The sequence below is a fragment of the Melopsittacus undulatus genome, chromosome 13 (genome assembly GCF_012275295.1).
Source record: "Melopsittacus undulatus isolate bMelUnd1 chromosome 13, bMelUnd1.mat.Z, whole genome shotgun sequence".
NCBI lineage: Eukaryota > Metazoa > Chordata > Aves > Psittaciformes > Psittaculidae > Melopsittacus > Melopsittacus undulatus.
The window spans coordinates 5,953,483-5,976,871 of NC_047539.1; the positions used below are offsets into that span (position 1 = coordinate 5,953,483).

At 48.5% G+C, this 23,389-nt stretch overlaps 1 protein-coding gene across 2 annotated transcripts in view; it reads left to right on the top strand.

The window, feature by feature from the left end:
- Positions 1–22,310, top strand: part of SLC43A2 (solute carrier family 43 member 2) — a 31,410-nt gene extending 9,100 nt beyond the window's left edge. For both annotated transcript variants that reach the window (XM_005154358.4, XM_034068848.1), the window contains exons 4-14: positions 752–807; positions 1,550–1,626; positions 7,386–7,478; positions 8,270–8,403; positions 8,839–9,041; positions 9,423–9,566; positions 12,771–12,909; positions 13,328–13,457; positions 14,379–14,452; positions 16,104–16,227; positions 17,015–22,310. In XM_005154358.4, the coding sequence (XP_005154415.1) occupies positions 752–807; positions 1,550–1,626; positions 7,386–7,478; positions 8,270–8,403; positions 8,839–9,041; positions 9,423–9,566; positions 12,771–12,909; positions 13,328–13,457; positions 14,379–14,452; positions 16,104–16,227; positions 17,015–17,176 (1,336 nt within the window). In that variant the 3' untranslated portion in view covers positions 17,177–22,310. The remainder of the gene's footprint in view (positions 1–751; positions 808–1,549; positions 1,627–7,385; positions 7,479–8,269; positions 8,404–8,838; positions 9,042–9,422; positions 9,567–12,770; positions 12,910–13,327; positions 13,458–14,378; positions 14,453–16,103; positions 16,228–17,014) is intronic.
- The last annotated feature ends 1,079 nt before the right edge of the window (positions 22,311–23,389 follow it).

Genomic DNA, 23,389 nt, shown 5'->3' on the forward strand with positions numbered 1-23,389 from the left:
ACTGGTTTTGGCCGGTACAGTGAGTTGCTCCATAAGGGTAGGGCGCAGGACTGTGTGTCCACACTGCAGCTCTGCAGTGTTGCTCTGTGTTCCCTGGCCATATGGAGCCTGGAGGAAGAGCAGAGTCATTTGTGACTCACAGAGGGTGGCTTTTTCCTTGAGCTGGGAGCTACGTCCTGAGAGAGAGGCACCAGACCAAGATGTTACATCACTGCTTGCATGCAGGGAGTTAACTTAGGGATAAACATGTCCTGCCTGTCTTCTCGAGGCCTTGCTGTCTGCCTCATATCAAAGCTGTTGGCTGTTTCCATGCTGGGTAGGGATTAGGGACTTGTTGGGCACAGTGGACCCCAGCGCTGCTGAGTCTGAATGCACTAAAACCCTACAGAAGCTGAGCTGGTCTGGAGTCACAGGGGGAAGTGAACAGGCTCCGAGTGCTGTGACCACAGCTGGGGCTCAGCACCAAGGTCTTGGGTCACCTCTTTAGGAGGGCTGGCAAAGCTTTGTGCTGGAAAAGCAATGGGGAATTCGGGTCCAGCAAGAGCTGCCTCCATACTGGGAGGTGAGGCTGTTTCCTCAGTCCTTGTGCAAGGTTTGCATGTGATATTTGGGTATTCCCTTGGGGTTTTCTTCCCTTCCTCTTACAGGAATTACTCTGTGCTTGCTTAAGGTGCTCAGGAGGTAGAAACCTATGTAATTTACTGTGTATAAGGCTGGCTGTAAGAAACTCATGGGTTTGGTTCCCTTTCAGTGCCTGCTTTGCCGTGTCCTGTGTGCTGATCGCCTACGGTGCCAGTAACCCGGACTGTGAGTAGGAATTCCTCCTCTGAGCTTGGGGGTGGGATGTGGGGCTGTGGCTTTGGGGCTTCCTAGGGGGGAAGCAGAGGGCACACCAATGGCACTGTGCTCTCACAGGCACATCCCCAGTGCTGCAATAGGGTCCTGCTGAGGACACGGCAGAGCATCTGCTGCCCTGTGGGAGCTGAGTGGCTCTGGTGTTTCACAATGCTAAATAGAGAGTGTAGCAAGGGCCAAGTGTCTGAGATAGCCAGGCCTCTCAGCTCGGCGTTTGGGTAGGGCTGGGTCCTGTGAAACAGCAATTCCAAACAAGTTCATGGCTTTCTCAGGGTTGGGAAATAAGTAAATGCAATGTGTAATGGGTAAGAGCGATGTGTAATCGGCTTTCTGGCCAGGGATGGAGGGAGCCTTTGCTCCTCTGGACCAGAGAGCAGGATGAAGGCTGTTTGAGTTACAGTACTTCAAGTAAATCTTCCTTTCAAGACCCATTAAGACAAAGCTGCATCAGCAAATGTGCTCATTAGAGAAACCAAACCCTTCCATCCTGGAGAGGTGATCCCATCCTGGACTCCCTCTTGGAGGAGAGCCCTGGCCCTCCTTTGCATGCCTGGGGAGATGGTGCTGGGTGAGGAGAAGTGTGGCACATCCTGAGGGCCCACTGAGGTTTTAATGTACCAGGACCAAAGCCCTCGGGGCTCTCCTCTTCCTCTTTGCCCCAGTGAAAGCTAAAGGTGGCTTTTTATTGTTGCAGCTCTGTCTGTGCTGATATTCATTGCGCTGGCTCTGAATGGCTTTGGGGGGATGTGTATGACCTTCACATCACTTACGGTAAGTGAAGAGCTATTACCTGACTCTTTTCTGTTCCTTACTACAGCTGTGAGCTGGGCTAGCAGGAAAGAACCAAGTGGATTGCTTGCCTGTGGCTTGAATAGCATGTGGTTTTGTCTGGTACAAAGGGTCAGTCCCTCCTACCCCTGAGGCTGAGTGTTTATTCTAAGGCTTCTTTTTCCCCCAGTCCTTCTCTTTTACCCTGCATCTCAGGTGAGGGCATGGGGAAAGAAAAGGAAGTGGTGTTATCTATTGTCACATGCAGGGCTCAGCTACCTGGCACAGCCTGGACATGTGTTTGCACTGGATTTGGCATTGACATGCTGCAGGAAGGCTCAGCAGGGCACAACCCCTTGCAAGCATGGTTTGCATCTCAGCCCAGGGCAATGGTTGCTCTTGAGCACAAAAGCTTTTGCTCTCAAGAAGGGTGAGATTCCCTTCCAGGTTTCCTTAGAAATGCTGCCTTGCTGAATGCACCCAGCTCCACTTGGATCCGTTTAGTCCATGGATTGTATTGCAAACATTGGTCAACCCCTGTCAGCTGGATCTCTGTTTTGGAGCTCTTTCTGCTCAGAGACAGAGGCGTTATTGTCCTTCAAGCAGCTGCTTCATTTTCTACCTCATTACCCTGATCCTTGTCAGTGTGGATAAAACAGCCCTTGGGGGGGGGGGAAGTCTCCCAAAGCACTGATGCTTCTTGAGCTGCCATTGAAAACGTTCAGATTTGGATTGCATTACCTTGAACTTGCCATTGAAATGAAACCTTCTGTTAAGGTTACCTTGAATTCAACAGGGCTCAGACACTGCCTGAACGCCTGAGACCCGAGCTGGGCAGAGGCTGGGTTTACAGATCCCTGTGTACTGAGGTTGCTGTTGCCTTCATAGACTCCAGGCTCCCAAAGCTCCATGCAGAGGTCAGGCTTTGCTCTGCATGTGGTGTTCTTCACTGGAAGCCTTGGCCGTGCTCCCAAGAACTATGGGGCAAATGTCATCCTGCCACGCTTCACATGAGAGCAAGGAGAGGAGCGCATCAGTGCTGTGGTGGGAGAGGAGAGGATTCCCCATCCTGCTGCTGTTGTCTCTCTGAGTGGTTATTGAAGGGTCATGGGTTATTTCAGAGCCACTGGTGATGAGAGGAGGAAGAGCAAGGGCTGGGATGTATTGGATGTGCTGTACTGTGGCTTTTAGCACTGGGAAAAGCAAGCAAAGCCACTTATTAGCTCTGTCATTAGTGAGCCTGGTCCACAGCACTAAGGAAGTGCAGCAGCAGGGAAAAGGTCACATCTTCCAGGAAGAGACCCAAGCTTTGAGGACATCCGGGGCAAGCAGTGATGCTGAGAGTCACTGCAGGGAGAGCTCAGGTGGAGCCCATGCCCTCTGGACAACAACAGTCTTCTGTCTAGAGCTGAGGTGGCTTCAGGCCTGGCTCTTCACATTCAGATGTAGCTGCTTGTGCCTCCCTGCAAAGGCTTTTTGGTACCTGAGGCATGTGAATGTGATTATAAATAGCTTAAAGTGGGAGGGGAGCACTGCTTCACCCACATCATAACGGAGCTGTGGTGGTGGCTGTTAAATGCAGGTGTATTTTGCTCACTGTCAGCTTCCTGTTTTGTCCCTACGTGGTTCTACCTGCAAGCTGGGATGCTCGTGGTGCCTGCAGTGATGTGGGGATCTCCTGTGGGTCCATTCCACATGTGGACAGGAGCATGGCAAGGCAGGGACATGGGAATGATGCTGTGCCAAGGAGAGGCTGAAGCCAGCACTGAAAGAGGAGCCTCAAAGACCTTTGTAAGGACCTTCGTTCTATGGAGGCAGCGAGCGCTGGGCAGCTCGTGGTGCCAAGTGAGCTTGTTCTGGCTGCCACAGGCACTGGCTGCCGAGCACCCACGTGCACACAGGAGTCAAAGCAAGGTGACTTCCTTCTCCTGCCTGCCACGAGTGTCCTGACGTGCTCCAGGAAACGGGACAAACCCATTGATGAGTGAGCTGCTGCTCTGCCACCCCAGGCGGCAGTCGGGATGCTCCCCGTGATACTGGCGTGCATGGGCATGGTGCGATCTGATGGCAGGGCAGGAGATCCCCAATGCCTATAAAAGCGATAAACGAGATCTTTAAGGGATGCTGGGACAGTATTCCACTTTGTCTTTTAGGTTCAAAGCCTCTCTCAGTAACAGGTCCCCTGGGTACCGTGTAAGCACACACAGAGCCAAAGCCAGCTGCTGTTTCTGGGTATCCTGCATTGTGGCTTGGGGAGGAGGGAGAGCCAGGGAACGGCGGTGTTCCTGCTTCTGGGAACAAGGTCAGGCTGTGCCTGTTGTTAAAATGCAGAGGGGGAGATTTCTGCCTCGTGACTCGGTCTGAACCAATGCGAGTGAGGATGGGAAATGGAAACAGCTCCGTGTTGGTGGCTCTGACAACACAGGAATCTGGTGCTGGTTCTGCTCTGAAGCTATTTCATGCAGAGAAACAAACATGTGTGATAAATTACCACAAAGAGCCTTTGATAGGTTGTTCTCTGCCCTGTTTTCCTCTCAAAGAATCACAGCTGCTTTGCTCTTCAGCTGCAAACAGCACCCTTGAGGAGGAGCAGGGGAGCATCTCTGCATATGGGATATTTTCTGCTTGGAGATAGGAGGAAAACTTGGGGCTTTTCAGTCTTTTTTGATGGAGAATGGGAACAGGAATTCCCATCTGCTTTGGACAAAAAGGGCAGTTTGAGGCTTTCCTGGAGAACATATTTTTAGTGTCCAAATATATCCCTGATAAGGCGAACAAAGCTTAGCTTGGACAAACCCACTCTTTCCCTATAGGCTGGTTCTCAGTCCCACGACTCCTTCCACTGCTCTTCCAAACAGACCTTGCAAGAGGAGGGGAATGGGTTTGGTAATACTGCTGTGGTATCTTGTATAGGGGCTGTCTTCAGGTGAAAGTGGGTAAAATTGCTTAAAAAAAGAAGATTTAAGGTCTTAAACTTATTATAGGACAGACAAGAAAATAATCTGCAAGAAGGAAGTGTTTTATCAGGTTAGGATTGCATGTCTGTAATAAGGGTATGGCAAAATGAAGTCACTATCTTTTGGACAGGGCACAAAGTTAATAATACATTGGGTATTACTGACCTTTAAGCAGGAGGAGTTTGTGTTTCTGGCATTGTGGAGTTGGGGCGGTTGTACCAGAATGGGCAGGAGGTGGTGGAGGAGGAATCCCTTCTGGCTGTGGGATAGGATCAGAATGAAGGGCAGATCCTCTTGGAGGCAGGAAAACAAAGAGGCCACTTGCCCTGTGGCTTGTTTTTCCCCATGCTTGCTGCTATGAAGACAGCATGAGAAAACGGCTTAGCAGATACTGTGTGTTATTTTACTAGCTGGTTTACTAGCTGGGATGGACGACTTGTTCCTTTTGCTTCCCCTCTCCTCCTCCACATAGGCTCAGATGTCTTTTCCTCCCAAGTGCTCAATGTTGGCAGTTTCCCCTTAGATTGGGTTGGATAAGACCTTAAATCTCCAATGTCCTTTTTTTTTTCCCTGTCATCTGTATCCTTGCTTGGTGCCAAATAGGATTTTAGGAATCTTTAGCATTTCTAGGACTCCCGTTCTAGCACGCTTGGGATTTGCTTGCTTTAATACCTGTCTATGTCTGCAGTGACCCTTGGAGCAGGAGGATCCACCTGGGAGCTGTGTGTTATGAAAAAGGCTTTTTGTGATCTCTGGGGAGAACCGGCCTGAGCCAAGGAGCAGCTGTGTTTGTGGAGCTCCTGCCCCGAGCTCCCTGCTGTTTACTGTCATTGCTGGAGACTGCTTTAGGCTGGGGGTATTTGGCGTTGAATCAGTGCCCTGCCCTGGTGACAGCCACCGGCTCCTCTGTAACCTGCAGCTCTTGTGCTCTTGCAGATGCTGTTTTCTGGGGTGTGTATTTAGGCCACGGCTTCCAAGAAGAGATTTTTTGGTGCCTGGTAACAGACCTTTGGATCCTTTGCCGTTTCCTGCCTGCAGCTCCTGAAAGCAGCCTGTTGGCAGCAATCCCGCATGCAGGGATCCGGGGCTGGGTGTGGGGATGGATGCTCTCTGCAGAGCAGTGCAGTGCTGTCTGCCTCTGCTCGGGGCTCACCAGCATCATTTGTGCTGCTCCCTGGCCGGGGTTATGTGAGGACCTGGAGACTGCACTGCATAGGAAGCTCTGCAGGGAGACAGAGGATGATAAACAGCCAGATGGATCCTCTGGTGTTCCTGCACAGGAATACTTGCGTTGTAAACACGCCGGCCCTGCCGTGACACAAGCCAGATTTGCTTGCCTTATATGCTGCTCCTGGGAAAGATGGATTTGTTTTCCAGCAGGGGAAGGGGAATGTGATGACAGTGTTTGCTTGCTCAGGCTCCATCTGATATTCTCTGGATGATTTTTGCTCGGCAGCATCTCTAAGCAGATAAAATGCTGGTTATGCCTTTAGTCCTAGAAGGCTCCCGCAGTGTCCTGCTTTGAGGGCCTCGGAGGCTGACGTGGTAGCGATGCCCATGTGAATTTGGGGATGGAGTGACCCAGAAAAGGAGGTGGGAGGGGATTCTGCTGTCATCCTGCAGCAGAATCTCCGTGCATTGACCAGCTTCAGGAGGTAGCAGCCAAGCTCTCAGCCTACCACTTCAAAGCTTCTCCCTGTAATCTCCAGCTTGCAGGCCAGCATTAGTGATGGAAACTGGTTAAATGATGGTGCTTTGGGAGAATGGGGAGTTCACCCTTTTCCCAAGAGAATGGGAAGGTCTTTGTGCTCTGCCTGCTGCTCTCTGCTTTTGGGTCCTGAGTGAAAGCAGGAGCTGGAGAGCCAGCCTGGGAGTGCTTTTGGTGTTGAGGTGACAGAATTGGATGCTGTGGGCTGCTTCTCCTGTGCCTACAGAGAGCTTTGCTTTCCCAATAGATCCCTGCAGAACCAGCCTGGTCTGCTCTCAGCAATGCCATCATACCTGGTAGGAGCCCAGGCAGTGAGGTGGGGAGGTGGCAGGAACATGAGGTGCTATTGCCTGCAGCTTGATGCAGAGTTCAGCAGCTTCATACCTGCACCAGGCAATAAAGCCTTGGATATTGTGTTTGTGGTTGCCTTCCTGCACCTCCCTCCTGGATAGTGTGCTTGGGCATGCAGCTGATGCAGAAATAACCAGCTTTAGCCCCTCTCTACAAGAGAGTCTGCATTCATGGAAGGAGACAGCAACCTGGCTTGAAATGGAAACTCAAACAGCAAACACAGTTTGTGTTTGTCTCTGCTCCTTCTTGTTGCAACAGGAACTTGCTGGTCTACTGCAAAGCTTTGGGTGCTGACCCAAGGTGCGTAAACCAACCTGGCAGCTCAGGGTGTTGCAGGGTGTGTTGAAGGCTGTGCAGTGACCACAGCCTGTGTCTAATAGCTCTTGGCTGTCAAGAGGGTGATGTGTAAAAGAACCTGGCTAGGGAAGGTGGTGGTGGTGGCTATGGACTTGGGGTAAGGAGCTCTTAAAGCACAAGGGCAGGAGCAAACACTCCTGTGCTAAAGGTGACTGATGCAAAGTATGCTGCCAGTCCAGAAAGAAGCAGTGCCATTAAGCCCATAACTCTTGGACTGTCGATATTCCCTGGTGCTGCAGGCATCAAGGCAACCTGATGAGCTAAGTCATACTTGAGTAAAACCAGCTGCTTCAGACTGGGGTATCCGGGAGTCTTAATCCCAAATGCCAATATCTTCTCAAGAAAGCCTCCTTCCCTTCCTTGTTTCAGCCCATCTTTTCCTTCCCCAGCTGCCCAACATGTTTGGTGACCTCCGTTCCACGTTCATTGCCCTGATGATTGGCTCCTATGCTTCCTCTGCTGTGACTTTTCCAGGAATCAAGGTGAGGCTGTGGGATAGTGACTCACGACCGGTGCTGTTTGCTGGCATCTCGCACCATTTAGCAATGAGATGGCAAGGAAAAAGGGGACTGTTTGTTCAACCACTTGGAGATGGGTGCTTGCAAGATTCAGTTCCCTTCTGTGTTAGAGACTGCCCAAGTGGTGGCCTCAAGAATGCAACAACTACTGCGAAGAGAAGGGTCTGTTAAGAATAGACACTGTTACTACTATTACACTGCTAATAGACAGTAGTGTTTTAAAGGTGGTAAATGAGTGACAAACTGAAGATCTTTTTTAATGAAAGATTGGGGTTTTTATGCTCTTAGGAATGTATAGATAGATGTATTTTTAATACGCATGTGTATTTAACCTGTGTGATTGTTAATGGTGGTTGGCTTTGAACACAGAGCGAGCAAACCACACTGTAGGGACAGAGGAGATGGTCATTTGGGCTGCCTTGGTGGAGCCATAGTGGCTCTGAACCAAGGTGTTTCATGGCAGAGTTAGCATAAAGGGGATATAGTACAGGCGAGCTTCAAGTGTGCAGGGAAGTTCTTGCTGGCTTTCCAAGGAGAAATGCACATTATTCCAGCTGTAGCTGCTGTTAAAGATGTGCATACACCTGTCTTTCTAAACCTGCGTGTCACAAACCTGGCTTTTGTTACTACTTGAGTTAAACCCATTTGAAATGTAGGATGTTCTTTCCCATTGCTTCCTCTCAGTCCTCATTCAAAGACTATTGAAGTATCTTTCTGCTCTTATAGCCAAAACCATGTTCCCTTGTGATTTCCAGGTTATATATGACTTTGGGGTCTCCTTCATCCTTATTCTGCTGGTCTGGGCAAGCTGTGCAGGATTAGTTTTCCTCAACTGCTTCTTCAACTGGCCCCTGGAGCCTTTCCCAGGACCAGAAGACATGGACTATTCGTAAGTGTCCTCTAGACTGGCCTTGAGGGCTGATCCCATACTTAATCCTCTAGGAAGTGCTCTCACAACTCATTTGGAGTGGTGGACAGGGAGCTCCCTTGCATGTTGTTTATTGCTGCCACTTCTTAGGTTGAGGATTTACATCTGCCATTAGTGTTATGTCTTGGCTGGTGGATATCTGTGGGAAGGGGAACTTTCCAAAGCATAGGAATTACAAAGGAAAAATGATCTGTCGGTAGTCACAAGTATTTCTATATTGACCTATGCCAAACTGGCCCTGGGGAAGTATCTCTGTGCTCTGGATCCAGACCATTCGTAGGCTTGTCGATGGAAAGTAGCTCATTAAATCCACACGTAGCCTTTCATCCTGCAGCTTTAACTGCCTCCGACTCCTTGCCCTGGGTTGCAGCTCTCATGCTCTTTGCTATTCAACAGGGTGAAAATCAAGTTCAGCTGGCTGGGATTTGACCACAAAATCACTGGGAAACAGTTCTACAAGCAGGTGACGACCGTGGGGCGCCGGCTCAGCGTGGGGAGCTCCATGAAGGGCCCCAAGGAGCCGACAGCCTTGCAGGAGAACAACAAGCTCTGCCTGTCCACGGTGGACCTGGAAGTGAAGTGCCAGCCTGACAATGCAGGTGTGGTTCTAGGAGTGGGGTGCTTGTGTTGGCCCAAGGCCCTTTGGCCTCTCTGTTGGCCCCAGACCTGTTTGTAGGAGATATACATGATCTGTGCATTGCCAGGGCCATGTGCCAGCAACCAGTATTTAAACACAAGTTCAGCTATATAGGGAATCCTGTTCTTATATACTTGTCTGAATGTACCATATGGTGCTGCCAGTGGTGGGGACAACAGTGTGGGTGACTGGTGTGGCTGCAGAAGGACACTGCATGGTCACTGCTGTCTCTTTAGACTGTTGCCATCATGACCAAGCCCTTCCTTACTCAGTGGAATGGCAAAAGGAAATGATTTGAAGCTTCCTTTTGCCTTCTTCATTGACTCTGTTATTCCTTCTGCAGCTTCTCCCTCCTTCATGAAGAGTGTCTTCAGTCCTATCTTGTTGCTCAGCCTTATCACCATGTGTGTCACTCAGCTACGGCTCATCTTCTACATGGGAGCCATGAACACCATCCTTGAGTTTCTGTCTGGAGATAAAGATCAAGGTAGGGTTAACCTGAAAACATCGATCTGCTTCCTTGGAAGTGGGACCTGACCTGCACTTGGTCCTTACAGGAGGCCAGCAAGCCTGATTACTCAGCAGATACACGGTGTATTGCCATTAGTGGTGTCAGAGTGCGGCTGACAGCTGCTGGTTGGGTCTAGTGGAAGGCTGGAACTAGCCCAGGACAGCAGGGCAGGGAGGTAGACACTTGAATGTCAAGCTAATTTTAGCCCTGTGCCTGTTCAAACACTATTCCGTGCTATTTGCCCAGATGGGCTGTTGAAAGCAGCCTCTGGAGCTGCGCTGTGATAACTGTTTTCATAGGAAAACCTATTTCATCAAGTGTTTGCCTTGGTTATCCTATGCAAGCACAAAGGATGGCGTAGCTGACTCCAGTGACTAATGGTTGGACTTCGAGGTGTCCCAGCCCAGCAGCTGGGGGTGGGAGAAGGGAAGTCAGGGCTGCTTTGTGCAGCTTGTTGTGTGCTGGGGAGGCTCAGGGGCACTCATTGCCCTGGCCTTGTATTTATAGCTCTGCTGGCGTACATGGAGCAAACGGGAAGGAATACATTAGCTTACTGTTGTTGAAAATACCCAGGATTGCAAAACAGGACTTAGCCATCCCCCCCCCCCCAGTGTGTGTGTGTGTCCTTTGTAGTAAGATCCAGTTTGAACTTGTTAAATCTGGATTGCATGAAGCTGATAAATCAAGAGGCACGCCTCTGGAAAGAGGAGTGAGCTCGGGGGGAGGGACGGAAAGTGGGAACTCCAAGTGGCCTGGCATTCCCTGAATCGCTTTGTTTCTTGAGCCTTTGACAGCCTGCAGCCTTCAGCTCTTTATCTCCTGGCTCAAGAGCTCATTTAGACATGAAACAGTAAACAGGACAAACTCCACGCTGCCTGCCTTGCCCAACACTGCTTCGGTTTCTGCTTACCTTGTAACTCTTCCACCCGGGTTCTTTCCTTTATCCCCTCTTTCTCCCTGCCTTGTTTTAGTTATTCCTCTTTCATTTCCCCCCCTCTCCTTCCCTCCTTGGTATTTCCAACTTCTATACGTGCTGCCAATTCTCTTTAGGTCAAGCTCCCCTGTTAACAGAGGGATTGTCCCTTGGGTATTGTGCATTTTCTTTGTGCCACCTTTAAGATTTCCTCCCGTTTTCCCTCTCCTCCCCCTGCATGAGCCTGGGCTCACAGTGCAGTCCAATGTCTTAGTGTTTCCATAGCATCAGCAAAACAGTGGTATTGTCTAGTCGGGCTGGGAGAGCAGTTCCAAGGCATGTGGAGCTCTCCAGACTGTGCGGATGAGGAGAGGGTGGGATGCTGCTCCCTTGCATTCCTTGTTTACTTGAACGTGGTTTGTTTAAAGAGCTCCCTCCACCTGCAGCCACTCTCGGGAGCATTCAGCAAGGGGAGAGTTGAGTCAATCCTGCAAGTGTGATGGTCAAAGGAAACGTCAGTATTCCTGAACGGGAGAGAAGGATGTGGGGAAAATCACTTGGGAAGTGACGTCTTTCAAGCTGCAGTGGGGCACTGTGTCCTTGAGGCAGTTATGGTGACTTAGACCATGTTGTAAAACCTAGACATGGACAGAGCAGTCAGCCTGTAAAACCCCCCCCAAAGATGGGGGAGAAGCAAAGGAGTTTGGTAGCTCTGTAAATCCTCCTGTAACAGTGTTAAAGGCAGGCAGGAGAGGGTAGACCTGATGTCCAGAAGCTGAAATCTGGCTGCATCTTTACTGAATTGACACCTTGCCTTCCAATCTGGTAATACTCGGAGACCTTGGGTAGAGTTAGGGAAGGAAAACTTGGTTGTATGGGGTGCTTGCTCAGGAGGACCAGTTTTATAGGAGCTATTATCCTCTTTTTTTTGCTGATCCCATAGATTTCATTCCCTGCTTCACACTGGCTTTTGCCCTTGCTGTATAGAGCCCAAGATTTAAGTGTTCAGAAATGGCATGAAGAGGCAAAGCATGACAGCATGGCTTGCTTCTTACCCTCTATTAAAAACTAACCAGACAAGAGCAAACCAGCTCCGGGAGTGTTTGTTAGAGGGTGATGCCACCTTCCTCTCCTGGCTATAATGAGATTGGGATGTGGGGCCACTTCAGGCCTTGCCTTTGAAGAGGTAATGGGGGCATGAATGTGAGGTTGGAGTTGGAAGAGCCTCTTGGTTCCTGTGCCAGCAGCTGGAGCCAGGAAAGTATCATCAGGTGCCCTGCTGGGGTGTGCTCAGCAGCTTCAGGGAAAGGCTGATTGGAAACTTCTCTCCATTACTGAGATAACTGTGGTATAAATCCTGGCTCTGGTTCTTTGGGTAGGTCTAGAAATGCACTGGGAGGGACAGGCTGACATTCTTGGTTGTTTTTCTCAGCGCTGGAGCTGGTGAATGCTCTGTGCTGAGGTGGGCAGTTTCAGAATCCTTCCTCCAGAGCTGTGGTACACCAGTGAGTCACCACACTGCTGTGTGATGCCCAAACCCATCACGTGGGCTGCGGAGAAGAAGGGGAAACAGTGCTGCAGGATGAGGGAACTGTTCAGTAACAGGAGGGGATGGTTTCTTCTAAGTCTGCTGGCATCAGCTTTCCCTTAGCGAGCTGTGTAGATGCTTCTCCCATCTTTAACACAAGAGGAGTTATCATCAGTTTGAGTTTTTAATGATGCTGTGGGTATTTTTGCTGCTAATCTCCCTCTGCCTCCAAGCTTGCCCATTCAGCACCAATTGGGTTAGTCCTCACCTCCCTGGCCTCCCTTGTCCTTGCTGGAGCTTCCTGGCTGGAGAAGATGTAACTGCAGCTTGCAATGAGGCAGGAGAGGGGATGACTCATGCAGGGTTGGCTGTGCAGGATGTGTTGCTTGTAAGAACTTTCCCTTTTGGTTTGAAGCAGCATAAACCTCACTGGCATTAAGCAGTACCTGCATCCCGTTTCTGGAGCCCTACCTGCTGTTGGGCTGATGCAGGATCACTAGAATGGTTGAAGCAAGTGTACCTGGTATGTCCACTCTAATGTCATGCCTCTGGGAGCCTAAATGATGGAATGGGGCTTTGGTACCTCATCTCCTTAAGCCCTGCCCTGGTAGTTGGTGAGTAGATTGGGTCTGGGCTCTTAATGAGAAGTGATCTGTAGGGATGAGCAGTTTCTTTTCTCTTGCTGCTATGGTATCACATGGACTGACAACTCCTTAAATCTCCCTTCTTTTCCCTGCAGTGGCTCTCTACACTTCCATCTTTGGGGTATTGCAACTGCTGTGCCTGCTGACAGCGCCTGTGATCGGATACATCATGGACTGGAGGCTGAAAGAGTGCGATGATGGCTCAGAAGAGACTGAGGAGAGCAACGCTGAGCAGTGCGTAGTGTGCGCCACACGGGACATGCAGCTCTGCATAATGTGTGTTGTGATGAAGGACTGGAAAGGATGTTGGTTCTTCAGGATAGAAAGAAAGCCTGAAGGAAGACTTGATAATTGCAGAGGAAAGGACCAAACTGCCCTCCATGTCCACTGAGATCAGTCAAGAAGAGCAAACGTAACTCGTAGCGAGGGGAGGTTCAGACTTCCCTTCTAGCCCAACAGTAAGAGGAACAGCACTGAAATAATGGCCTAGATGTTCCTCAGCTTCTACTGATGGAGACCCCAGCACCTCCTTAGGCAGGCCTGTAGCCAAACCCATTTAGACAGAGTTGATGTGATACGTGGAGAATCTTGCTGTGAGTTCCGGTAGCTGCTGAACGTGCTTTTTGTAACCCGGGTTTTGCTGTCCTTCCAGAAGTGACAAGAAAAAGAAGCGCGATCGTCAGATCCAGAAAATCACCAATGCCACCAATGCCTTTGCATTCACAAACGTCCTCCTGGTTGGATTTGGAATCACTTGTCTTATTCCCAACCTACCACTGCAGGTGAATAGGCCAAATGGATGGGGGTGATGGAGGGGCTGGTGTGCGTGTTCTGGCACCGTGACAGGACAGTGCCAAAGGGTCCTGTGAGCCAGCAGAACCAGCTAGAGGCAGAAGGGCTCAGAGACTTCTATACCCCTTGGGGAACCCAGGTGTTAAGAGTTGAACCAAGCAGTACCATGCAGTTTACATCCCTCGAGGGAACCTAAAGAAGCAGCTGTAGTTAAAATGTCAGTAGTTGATGCACCATTTATTCACACTCGAGCTGTGTAACCACAAATACTTCCCTACCAAGATCCTCCCAGCAGTGTGGCTGCATTTAACCAGGGCTCGATTTAAGCTGCTCATGGTCAGAGAGCTTGCAGCAGCATGACACTGATCTATACAGCAGGTTCTTCCTGCATCAGATGCTGTGCTCAGTGGTACCCGTGGGATTATAAACCTGTAAGAATATTTACTTTGTGGCACCATCTGGTTTTTGGTGGAGGAGTTTTAGTGGTTTGATGTTATCCTTCCATGTTCCTTTATGATGCAGGCAAACAGCCAGTTTGCTCATAGTTACGTGTTGTCTGCAATAACTTGTGGAAAATTAACTAAACCATCCCTGAGAGCAATCAGGAAGGATTGTGACATCAGCCATGGGCTGCTGAGACATGTCCTTGCAGCAGTGACATTACAAGTGAGATGGGTCTTGTGTGTGCTTAAACTCAATGGGCACTGCATCTTGGCCTTTGCTAAGTATGGAAAAGCAGAGCTTTTAGAGAGGAATACAAACTTCTTGTGCTCATCTTTGAGGTTTTGGTCCTGGGTTCCTCGAGCCCACCTTTGTACTAGAAAGGAGAAGAGCTTTTAGAAGCATTATGTTGGGGTATGGTACAACCAGGTGGGATCTAGGATGTGACATCTTTCTGCTTCTCTTTCCAGATTCTTTCCTTCATTTTGCACACCATTGTGAGAGGATTCATCCACTCAGCTGTGGGAGGCCTCTATGCAGCTGTGTAAGTCTCTGCTTGTCTACAGTATGTGGCTGGCCAGGTAAACTGGTTTGGGATGATAAGCTGCTCACGTGAGAGGGGGATCAGGATGTGAAGTCTCTGTGGTCAGAGGGGAAAAATGACACAACTTGTTTCCTCAGTCACCGCTGGCTATGATAATAGTTGGACTGAAGTCCTAGCTGATGTTTTCCTTGTTCAGAAACAGCTAATCCCTTTGGCACAGCTACTGCAATGAGACAGGAACAGCTGTAAATGGGCCTCGGGTATGACACTAGGCTATTGACACTACGGTTACATAGTGAAAACTCCAAGGCTTTTTTTGTCTTATAATGAGTAGCTACGTGTCTGGGTAAAACATTAACATAATACATTGCTAGTGGTCTGCTCTGAAATCACAAGAGTAAAGCATTGCTCAAGATCCCATTAGTGATGCCTACTCCCTTTCCCAGTCCATCATCCATCCTGTTTCCAATGCACCAAACTATCAATAGCTGCATCTAAATACTCTCTTCCTTATGAAGCAATGGTTTTGGTTTTGAGAACAGATCTGCCCCTCTGTCCTGAGGAACAGAAAGAAGCTGTTATCCTTCAGATACTGTTGAGGTGGGAAGAGACCTCTCGAGCCCACTGAGTCCAACCCTCATGTTCAAGCAGGGTCAGCTACAGCACATTGCCCAGGACTGTGTCAATTGGGTTTTGAGTATCTCTGTGGATAGAGGCTCCACAGATTCCTTCTGTCAAGGGGTTTAGTCCCAGTGTCCAAGGAATCCAGACTAGGAAACCAGCCTAAATTCTGCCTAAAAAACACATAAGACTTTGGTTCCCTGGCAGCTAGAAGTGAAGTATTTTTGTCTCGGGCAAGATAAATGCTTGTTGCTGTACATATCATCTTGCTTCTACACTAATCCTGTTTGACTATTCCAACTCTGGAACTTCCTGGACTGAGGCTTTTTTGCTTTGAGAGTAACCTCTTTGAATATTTCAAGGTTCAGACCCAATTCTTTCTTTCCAAGCTTAGTTTAACCTGACCCTGTTTAAACACGGCTCAGTCACGGATCAAGAAGGATGTTAGGCTGTCCCTGACATCTGTTTTTCCCATGAGCAGTATCTGATACTCAGCACTTCCCAATCAACAGTACTGTTTAGTTTGACTTAGGACCAGGCTTGTCCTCTAAAAAGGAAAACACACACCAACCTGTTGTGCAGGTTTCACTCACTTCTACAGGGAGCAAATTGTTATGACCAGATGACAGTGATTGCTCAGCCACAAATGCAATCATCTGGATAAAGAGGCCCTGCTTTTAGCTTGTAAATGTCAACACTCTTGTCCCTTTGCAATAGCAGCAGTAGTTGTATAAGCACTTCCACCTGCCTGCAGTACAGCTGGGAAACAAAACAAGTGCTAGATCTGATGCTGCTTGAGAGCTCAGAGTCAGAATAGTCTGGAGAGAAAGGCATTGTGCACACCATGGGGTACAGCTACACGCTCTATACAAAGAGGTAGTTATACATAAGGCCAGGGGAGAGAAGTTCTTCATATTACACACCTCTGGGGTCTGTGTTGTGTTGTGGGAGTTGACTGGGAATGTAATCTGACCGGGGTGATGTGAACAATCAAGGTGACACATAATAATGCTGCTTTCTCTGTTGATAGATACCCCTCTACCCAGTTTGGCAGCTTGACAGGGTTGCAGTCGTTGATCAGTGCCCTCTTCGCCCTTCTGCAGCAGCCTCTTTTCATGGCATTGACAGGACCTTTGGAAGGAGACCCTCTCTGGGTAAGTTCTTCTCAAACTTAACATCAAAGCTTAGTGCTGAAGATGATTTGGGCTCAATTTCTCTGGAAACAAAAGACTCCTGGGCACGGACCAAGGTTAAAACCAGCTGGAATTTTAGCCTGCTGTTATCTTGGTGCTGTCCAAGAGACTTCCCTGTGTGTGGGTAATGATTCCCTGGGAGGGAAACCCTTATGCTGGTGGTATAGAAAGGGAGTGAGAAGGCTGCAGGCGTGCTTTATGCTAACAGTCTGTGTGGCAAGTCAAAACCTGTCAAGTAAAAGAGTGTGAATCTGTGTAGACCTTAGTGCCATAGAAATACCCTTTCCCTTGTGAGCTATTAGCGTTGATTACCAGGAAATTTGGGGTTGCTGATGCTAATGTCTGAAAAGCCAAGTGACTATTGAGGGTAGGGCTAATATTCTGTCTTGATGACAGCCAATTTGGACGCTCAATATAATCACAACATGGGGAGGGTCTTGCAGCCTAGAGACCAGGACTCTCCCCCTGTGCCCACCCCATAAGGCTGTTGCTGCCTGTTGTGTGGAGCAAAACTCTTGCAGCCATGATCCAGATACTCCAAGTCTTGCAGCACTGAGCTCCTACACGTGGTGCTCTGGGCACAGCAGTGTAAATGTAATCCTGTGGAGGTTGTTGTCAATACGCTGAGCAGGGCGTCTCCCAGTTTGCCTGCAGCTGAGTGATGTGGGCTGGGTTCTGACACCGTGGCATGCGTGACTGCGTTGCCTTCATAGCCTGCCTGAGTGTGTTTTGTCTTTCTCCCTTGCAGGTGAATGTCGGCTTGCTTGGTTTGAGCTTCTTGGGTTTCTGCCTTCCAATCTACCTGGTGTGCTACAGGCGCAGGCTAGAGAGAGAAAAAAAGCAGAAGATGGAGGATGCCAAACTCTTCTTCAAAATCAACGGCACCCCCAATGAGGAAGCCTTTGTTTAAACTCTTGCTTCAAATACAACCTCCCCTGTACAGGTTCCTACCACATCCGTGGGTTCTACCTGTGGTGTAAGCCAGGCTATTTCTCCCCTGGCTCTGCCAGTCTTTGCCCATCACTGGAGTGAGGGCCGGACATCACGACTGAGCTTTCCTCAGACACATGGCAGGAGGAGACTTCCCACTCCTTATTCCAGAACACGGGACTCTTTCCCTTTTGATAAAGGCCACGCAGATATTGTGTCTTAAACTGTCCCCTGATCACACTCTCCAGTGGCAAAGCCTCTGCATAGGAAACTTGGGAGAGAAGGAACAGAGGGATGGGGGAAGAGGGAAGAAAGACCATAACTTGAGTTTGCAAAGGTAAACACACTGAAGTCTGTTTTCTCCTCCTCTTCCCCCAACCTTGGCTGATGTTGTCTCAGATGCAAGCTGCACGTTCCTCCCTCCCTGAGGCTTCATAGTGGTCTCTCTGCTTGATATGTAGGTGGACCCAGTGGTTTTATTGCCTATCCAGATGTACCCTGGACTGTTCCTGAGGCAGGAAGGGGATTTTATTCCTACATGTATGAGCACAGCTTCAGTGTATTGCTAAATGTTGGCTGCTAGCACTGACAGCTCCCAAACCTTTTATTACTGCAAATGACACAGACTTGTGAGCAATGGATCTGCCTTCCACACTGAAATGAAGAGCCTAGTGTACTGCTTGGTCCTAGATCAAGCTTTCAAAGGCCTGGAATTCTTCCTCTTCCTGGCCTGTAAACCACCTGTATGTGTTTTAAACTGTCTGCAGTCCTGGAACCTTTGAGACAGGAATTGGATCTCATTTACCGATGAAGTGCTTTGGGACTTGTTGCCTCTTGCCTCTTCTTCCTTCCAGCTTGACCCTGGGAGGGGAGCAGCAGCATGTACTAAAGGTGGAAAAGCTTGAAGCTGAGCTCTGGGGCTCCAAATACTTTGGTGTTCACATGTTGAGAGCTGACTTGCTGTTGAAAGAAACCACCGAGCGCAGAACACTCCTTTGTGCCTGGTAACTGGATCCTGTAGACATATGGGTGATGTGTTGAAGTAATTTCTTCCTCCAGCCATAGCTTATTTACACCATTCTGATAACAGCCCCCAAGCTGCTAACACCAGGTTACTGCGACTGACCAAAAAGCTGCTGGTTTGGCTGTATTAAGAACCTTCTACAGCGTTGATGCTCTGTCTGGACAGAGTCCATGGTGATCGATTGTATGCTGAAGCTGACTTAGAGCAATACATGTGGGTAAAGGTGCCCCCAGGTCTGTTTGCCATGGAGGGAATATAAAGGGAATTTTTAACCTGCTTATTTTTATAGAAGTTTTCCTAAGTCTTGTCTAAATTTGGTTTTTCTGCCCTTAACCTTTCTGTTGAGGTTGGTAGCTCAGCCTCTAGAGCATTGTGACTAGCATTAACCACTGCACCATTTGGACCTGCTCGGAGCAGGAAGGTGCAGTGTTGAGGGTGGCTATTATCAGTGGACATCCAGCACCAAATGCACTGGGCCGAGCTAGTGGCTATGGGAGGGTTGGGAGCAGAAACCAATCAGTTCTGAAGATGCAGTGGTGATGCTTTCTGAGCTGCTGACCCCTGTGGTACTGCAAAGCCTGGCAGGGGGTAAGTCGTTCAACTGCTTTATGTCTGCTTGGAAAAGTCCAAGAGTCAATCCCTGCGCTGTTAGTGCTGGGGACTGGAAACAACAGCACTCAGACCTTCCTTTGGGAAATTGCCTGGAAACAGGGTGTTAAACCCCTTTACAGATGGCTTGGAGCACGCAGATGCTGAGCCCAGCCAGGTCTTCACCCTTCCTACAGAAGGTTGGTGACCTCTTGGGCAGGACAGCTGGAAACACTGCCAGCAGAGGAGGAGGAGGAGGCAGCTTTGTGGGGCAGCAGCGCCATCTCCAGCCAGGCTCTGCGGGCAGTTCAGACACTTCTCCACCCCATGGTACCTCTTAGTCTGCAGTCACTCCTTTGGAAATAGCTCACCACTTGAGTATTTTACACGTTTGTGGGGTTTTTTTTAATGTGTTGCCTTTATTAAATGTGTTTGTTCCAAGGACAGCCTTACTGCCTGCTGTCCACACTTCACTCTTGTACCCCTTCTTGTCTTTTGCTGGCCTCTAGCTTTGGTATGAGTTAGCCACTGTCCCAGCTTTCCTATCTTTTGTGTGAAGCAATAATGGAGGAGGCAGAGTCTTGATTCATTTTCCTGTTCACCTGGCACCGTCTCAAGTACATGTTTGGAGACCACCAGCTTGCCTAGATTTCTAGAGGGCTTTCTATGGATTTCTGCATTTCATATTACATGCTCCTAAATATTGTGAAGATTCCAACTTGTGCTCTGATTGTGACGTGACAATAATGGGTTAAATGTAACTTATTTATTTCTTTTATTAGTGAGCTCAGACAGGTGAGCGTCCTCAGACTGGCAGTGTCTTAAAATGGAGATGGTTGTTGGTGTGCGGACTCAGCCCTTACTTCCACCTCACATTCACAACATCATAGAATAGTTAAGGTTAGAAAGGACCTTAAGATCATCTAGTTCCAACCCCCCTGCCGTGGGCAGGGAGCTTCCACTCTTTGGCCACTTGAATTCCCCATAGAAATATCTCTGCAAATGGGGGAATAGTGGCATGTTTTCAGGAAGTCACAGGAGAGATGCTGCCGCATGTGAAGTATGTGTGGCTAAATTAAACATCACCGTTTTACTTCTGCCATCTACCTCCCTACTGCAGTTCCCAGTTCCTGCCTTTTATGTGGAATAGCTTCTAGCCCAGTTTCATCTGATAAAATGGTGGATGTATGTGCTTAGCATCCCTGCTGATGGGCTGCGGTGTTTAGAAGCTGCTGGTCAGCTGTGAGGAAATAGAACCTCACTCCTGAGTTGGAGTTTTAGGCTCTGTTTGCAGATGGTGAGTAAAGTGTGCCTTCAGCTGGCAGTCCCCAGGAATAGTGGGTACACAAGGAAGTTGTAGGCTAAGAATTAGAAGTATTTAGATGAAATACTGGGGAAAGAAGCTCTTCCCTGTGAGGGTGCTGAGGTGCTGGCACAGGGTGCCCAGAGAAGCTGTGGCTGCCCCATCCCTGGCAGTGCTCAAGGCCAGGTTGGACACAGGGGCTTGGAGCAGCTGCTCCAGTGGAAGGGGTCCCTGCCCGTGGCAGGGGTTGGAGCTGGAGGAGCTTTAAGGTCCCTTCAACACAAACTATTCTGTGAGTCTATTTTCCAAAATGGGGCTGGTTAAAAGTGATCTATCTGTTAACTCAGGGAGACTTTTAGTTGCTGTATATAAGAAAGTTATGCCAAGGAAAAATCCCTTTTCTATGTGCTCTGTCTCTTAAGAATTGGTCAAAGATGGAGAAAATAAATGCTGGGCTAGGTGAAAAACTCGTCTGATGTAGTGGGATTTCATTTACTCTGACAATTGTGAACCAAACTACTTTTAAAAAGCAGTCCAAATTTATCAAAAACCTGTATCTGTGTGCAAGGTGTGCCAATACTCCACCAACTGTGGCACAACTGCTTGAAGACTGTACCTCCTGCAGGGTGGGCCCATTGGAGGATAGAATATTGTGGCTTCAGCCTCTTCTGTATGTTTTTTTGCATGGTGCAGAAGTGAACGCTGTTGGCATAGTCCTGTTAAAGTGGTTGTTCATGGGCAGCCTGCCTTGATCTTTGGCCATTATGGAAATGTAATTGTGGATTACTGGAGTTTGGAGTGGAAAACAGCACTGCTGCTTTCTTGGCCAAGTGATGTGGGACCAAGATAATTCCTGATGTGCTTTTCTATGTGGCATGAGCCACCTTGTGGAAAAAAGATTAATGGGCCACCAAAGTGGGATGATGGAAAAGCCCTTGTCTCCTCTGTATCAGCATCCCCAGCTAGAGGTAATGAAGCAGAAACCTGGTATGTGAGTACTTGCTCACAGAAGGAGCCCTCAGACTCAAGAGTGTTGCTGTGTAAAGGTGATTGCACCTCTGGAAACACTGCTCCTGGCCTCTACAGACTTTTAATGTGTAATATGTATCCATACTTAAAGAAAATAAACTAAGAAGCTGAGTGGGGAAGGGAGGGTGACTCCTTTCACTAACCTGTCAGTACCATTGACACAGTCTTCATAGTGGTGATGCTGTCAAGAGTAGCAGAGGAAATCGGTGCTGTTCTGTTTAATAGGGCACTTAACAGCTTTATTCAGTTACTGACACAGAGTCAAGATCCTTGAGATGAAACTGGACGCAGATGTCTGCAAAAACACAAAAGAGGCAAATCTTGCTGAGACTCAAACTTCACTGCAGTGCTGCTACAGACATTGAATGCTTGACTCCCACAGTAAAGCCTGGCCTCTTCCTGCTCTGTCTGCAAAGGAAAACTGTAGGATAATGAGATTTTTAACTTGGTCAGTAAATCACTAACATGTTTTAAAGTGGGAGATTTCCTTCTTGACAGGCTGCTAATTTGGAAAATATGCCACAACTACAAAGCAGATACTGTAGGCTAAAAAGAATGAAATACTTAAAATTACAAGTTTTCAGGTTTTTGTTTGTTGGGTTGGATTGGTTTTCTTTCAGTCTTTTCTCTATCTGCAGAGCTTTTGGTATTCCCCACTTTCCAGTTCAGAAGTGCAAAGTACTCATAATAGAAATAAGTATTACAGTAGGATTCCTGACAGGAAGGGGCTGCTTCCTTAAAATAAAAAGCCACTTCTGATTTATATGTCACCAGGTTCTCTTCTGTGGACTGGCTGGAACAATGCTGTTATGTAGCTGCATTCTTACCTGTTAATTATAAACCCTACAGGTCCTTGTTTTTCTGCCTGTCTCTGCAGTCTGTTTTTATCGTGTCCTGTGCTCCACGTTGTCATACTTCCACTGCTGCTTGCCACTTCCTTGTGCCTGACTGTCACCTCATTCTTGGGACAATCCCCTTCTAAAGGAACCCCTCTCTTTTTAACCTGCCAGCTTTAGCATCTCCCAATGCCTCCTGCTCCCAGGACCGATGTGCTGTTTTCAAAGTTGAACTGTAAGCTCCTTGTGGCAGGCTTGTGTCATCCTCTGTGTGTGTGTAAGGTGATGTGCACTCTTGCAGTAATATCTACAAATAAAGATGGTATTAAGTTAATCACTAGTTTTCCTGTAATAAAGGTATTGCTTGGTTCTTAATGAGGCTATGGAAGCATGAATACTTTACATGGTGTCATTTGCCCAGGGGTATGAGACATGTTGAGTGTTGCCCTTGACTGGTTCTTCTCAGGTTAGGTGTGAACAGCCAGATCTCACCTAATCTCTCGTAGAAAAGTAATCTCTTAAATACATAGTTAAGTAATGCACACAGCAAGTTGAGAAAGAGCTCAAGCTCAGTTCCACAGCTTGAATAGGTATCAAACAGTGAAAGAGGAACAACAATGCTACACCAGAGATGCAGGAAAGCCACACACCTCAGTTATCCACACTGGATGCATAGTTTTTGTTTCCAACTGCATAAAGAGAAGCCTTGCTCTATGATTTCAGTAACAGAAGTAATAAAGCTAGGGCTTGCTAGTTGTTTTTTATTGAGTGCAGGTCCTGTAAAAGGGTTTTTGCAGTTGTCATAACAAGCTGGGGTTACTCATAATGCAAGTACAGCTGGGCTGGCTGCTGCTAGGGAGTAGTCATGAAAATGGGTGAGGCATTGAAAACGCTGTGACTCGGGATCTGGTGACAAGGTGGAGCCTTTTTGCTGGAATTCTTCATGGAACCATAGAATAGCCTGGGTTGGAAAGGACCTTATACCTCATCTGGTCCAACCCCTTCATCTTCAGCTACACCAGGTTGCCACATTCAGCCTGGCCTTGAATAGCTCTAGTGATGGTCTGGGCAGCCTGTACCAGTGTTTCACCACCTTCATGTGAGTTTTTTTCCTCACATCTGGTCTGAATCTCTCCTCTTTCAGTTTAAAACCATCACCCCTTGTCAAACAGGCCCTTCTAAAGTCTCTCGCTATCTTATAAGCCCCTTTGAAGTACTGAAAGGCTGCAATAAATACGGAAGAGTGGGGTTAAATTAATCATTGTGAGGGTGCTGAGGCGCTGGCACAGGGTACCCAGAGAAGCTGTGGCTGCCCCATCCCTGGCAGTGCTCAAGGCCAGGTTGGACACAGGGGCTTGGAGCAACCTGCTCCAATGAAGGTGTCCCTGCCTGTGGCAGGGGTTGGGGCTGGAT